This window comes from Austrofundulus limnaeus, unplaced genomic scaffold (assembly GCF_001266775.1).
Source record: "Austrofundulus limnaeus strain Quisiro unplaced genomic scaffold, Austrofundulus_limnaeus-1.0 Scaffold61, whole genome shotgun sequence".
NCBI lineage: Eukaryota > Metazoa > Chordata > Actinopteri > Cyprinodontiformes > Rivulidae > Austrofundulus > Austrofundulus limnaeus.
The window spans coordinates 836384-840170 of record NW_013952463.1 but is presented as its reverse complement, the minus strand read 5'-3'; the positions used below and the strand labels follow the sequence as shown (position 1 = coordinate 840170).

At 37.4% G+C, this 3787-nt stretch overlaps 1 protein-coding gene across 1 annotated transcript; it reads right to left on the bottom strand.

Annotated features, from left to right (window-relative positions):
- Nucleotides 1–367: 367 nt before the first annotated feature.
- LOC106518445 (glycoprotein endo-alpha-1,2-mannosidase) lies at nt 368–1732 on the bottom strand (the record flags this gene model as incomplete). Its single annotated transcript, XM_014009741.1, is given in 2 exon segments — nt 368–1535; nt 1656–1732. Coding segments are annotated over 2 exon segments (711 nt in total), but the record flags the coding sequence as incomplete, so codon positions are not given.
- Nucleotides 1733–3787: the final 2055 nt, after the last annotated feature.

Sequence of the window (3787 nt, the reverse complement as noted above, 5' to 3'; positions counted from 1 at the left end):
CTGTGAAGAACATTCATAAAATACAGGTTTTACTTTAGATTATCCAATGGTGCCTACTGTCTTTCTGACGCATGTTTTTCTTTAACCAAATGAGCTGAGCTGTCTCAACAACACACCCATTTGAATCACGTATTGCGAGTGATCACAAATGCCTCCTAAATGCAAATGTAACCCTCCAAATTGCCCTCATTCTCTCCCCTTATTTCTCAAGTTAAATAACGAGGACACGGGCTGAGTGTAATGTCAGTGCGTTGTCATGGCTTGTGAAAACAGAAAGGACCAAACGATGATTGGAGGGCAGAGAATGAAATGTCAAAAAATGTGGACGACATTGATGTGAAAAAAAAAAACCCGCAACAAAAAGAGCTTCCGTTATCTAATCAAAGCATTTATTCCAGTGAATTCCAGTGCAAACACTTTGTCACCGTGCCACCACATCTACATTCAGACACCATGTGAACTATTGCACAATTGTCGTTTCCTCAGTATGACTCGTTATAAATATGGCATGCCTTTGAAATTACTCGTTTTGGGTTTTTTTGGGCTGAGGTGAAGATGAAAAGATAAAAGCAGCTTTTGTTAACTTCTTATTCTTTTATTTCTTCAAATAGTGCACTATATGTGTAAGAGTTTGACTAAAAAAGTCACAGATCACATAAAGGCAAAACAAAAGTTCCTTTCAGTTCCAGGTGGTACCACTGATAAATCATGCTGATTATTTCTGAATCAAACACATGATTAACAGTATTTTACTCAAGTGAAAGAAATCATGATCATTCAGCCAAAATCAGGATAATAAAGTCATTATCTGCTCTGTGTTACAAAAATTCTAACTTTTAACAAATCATTTGTATTTTGTTGTGCATTTTTTATATTCATATGAATGAATATTTTGCTATGATCACTCCTGCCATTTTTGTCTCTCACCACCAAAAATGATGGCCCATTTGCGTGTTAGCTCCAGGTAGGCTGTTGGTTTATTRGGCAGATAGTCCAAGTACACCGTTTGGCTTTTTTTAGGGACCGCCGTTTCGATCTGAGTCCCCTCGTGCCACTCGTTAAAAGATGTTATAGAGATAAAATCCGGCCTGGTCTCCAAAGCGGCGCTCAGCGAGGTTTCGTAGTATTTGCCGTTGATCCGGTTTCGGGTGTTCTGAAAGTTCCACGGCCGAATGCTTGTGTCGACATATCCCGGACCCACGCTTGGAATGAAGATCAGGTTGTTGTCCTCACAGAAAGCTTTGATAGAGACCCAGTTCCGCTGACTGGAGCCGTAGGAAAACCCATTGGTGGCAAAGTATGTGTAGAGACCATCGAACCCCGCCGTCAGTATATCTATCTTATGCTTCTCGTCAACCAGCAGGGCGATGAAAATGGCGTCGTACGGGGTGTCCCTGATGCTGCCGCTCTCTGTGTGTTTCAGTAGCTTGGCCCATTGCTCCGAGTTCATCAAATACGAGTCGTACACGTAAAAAAGTGGAAGAAGTTTGCCAGTGTTTGTCCGGTACTTGAAAAATGCTGGGTGTTCTCCGTATCTGAAGGTTACAAATAAATAACCAAGAAATATTCAATGGAGACACTGATCACGTATAGATTTACCATAATAGTATATTTGTAGGTGGGATTACAAAATGACAAAACATGGCAGTACTCACTTTTCAATAACATATTTGACATTAGTAAACATGTTGACTTCATCTCTTCCTTTGTATGGCTCAATGTGAAAAGCAACCTGTAAACACACATTAGATTAAAACACAATACACACTTATTTTTCCAAGCTATGTTTGGTACAACTTTACAATGACACAACTCCTATAAAAGCCCAACAATCAGGGGTRGGTGTCTCGATATATGTATAGATACCAAGACGGTCATCGGTACTGGCTTGATTCTAGCATGATTACGTCGACGCTTTTGTCATTTTATTTGCACTACTGACTTTATTTTTTCTCAAACAGAGTGAAAATTACACCCTTCGAATATATTACTTTTTAAATTAAAATTATTATGAGTTGGTTGATTATAATATCTTGCAGATTATGTATAAGGCGCATAAAAAATTACCTTTAAACATCCAGTTCTATTTTGTTAAGAGAGAAAGTTCTTACAATCTTAAAGGACTTGAGATGTTTATTAAACCTAAAATTTGAACAAACTTGAAGGACCTTCCTTTCAAGGAATAAGATTGTGGAATAATCTGGAAAGTGATTATAAAAATGCCAGTTCAATGTATTTCTTTAAGGGAATGATAAAAATAAGTTTCTTAAAGAAATATGAAACTGTACAATGTCTGTCAAAAGTTGTTGTTTGAGAAGGAATTGAAGCTTATTTTGTTTTGTTTCTTGATTATTATTGCTTGAAATTAATTATGGAAAAAAGGGGCAGATATAAGATCTTTTTTCTTCTTTCTGCCACCTTTCATTTCAGTTTGGATTTGTATATTTTTTTGTTGTGTATAAGAAAATTGTTTTTGTTTTTAAATTAAATGAATAAAACTAAAACAAAATTAAGTCTATAGTGGTGAGTCTCCAAATTGTTTGGCGTTATTAGCCAAAACTCCTCCTCTTCATCATGTCTGTGTGCAATGGAAGGTATTTTGTTAGTTGTTAATATTATATTTATATCTTTGTTACATTGTTGCTGTTTTTATTATTTTGCACTAGTGACTTTTTCTTATACAGACTGTGTGTGCTAGAAAGTAATAAAAGCAATGTTTTATTATTTTTATACTTTTACATTATATTGTTGTAGTTTGGTAATAAAAAAAAACTTTTATTTGCCTAAATCTTTGTCCTGTGTTTTATCTTAATTGACTAATAAAAAGCAAACTCAAACTATTCAATAAACAGGACGTTTCAAGTAAAAAGTATCTGTGTAAATACTGATGACACTCACCCTGCTTACTTGGTATCAGATCGATACCAAAATTACCAGGATCGCCCACCGCTACTAATAATCAGTAAACGGGTTCTTATTTAAGCTGTAAACATTTAATAAACCATCAATAAGCAGTAGATAAAAAAATATGACTGTTTTTGAGAACATTTATACAACTTGCATCACATGTAAAAATGACAACCAGACAGGAAGACTGGATCACGTGATAAGAAAAGATGTGGTTTCTTTCTGTCGTGTGAAAACCATTTTCAAAGACGTAAAAGAAATCAGAGGTTTTTAACCAGAATGTGCAGCAGCTTCACTTCTTCAGCCACTAAGACCTCTGAACAATCAATAACAGACATCTTTAATACAACCATTTTTAATGGTACTGTTTTAAATTTGGCAGCATGGTGCCTCAGTGGTTAGCACTGACGCCTCACAGCAAGGTGGTCCTGGGTTCAATCCCCGGTTCGGACCTGGGGTTTTTCTGTACGGAGTTTGCATGTTCTCCTTGTGCTTGCGTGAGTTTTCTCCGGGTAATCCGGTTTCCCCCAACCCCAAAAACTAGAGGTGTCCCGATACCGGATCCGATACCAGCATCAAGTACTCGTACTCGTACTCGTAAAAGCCGGCCGATACTCTTAACCGATACCGCTTTTGTCCCCTTTTTTGTTCCTCCTGTGCTGCGCTGCAGCACAAAGGGTAAACAACAATCCATACCAGGCGGGGGCGCTAATGCACTGACAAGTTATTTCCGACCGCACCCCCGAATAACAGAAGAAGAACGATGAGAAGAGAAGAAGAAGAAGAAGAAGAAGAAGAAGAAGAAGTAACATATCGGCAGTTTGGAGATATTTTAAGATCGACACGGAGGAAACAAACCAGCAGACTGTCTGCTCTGCTA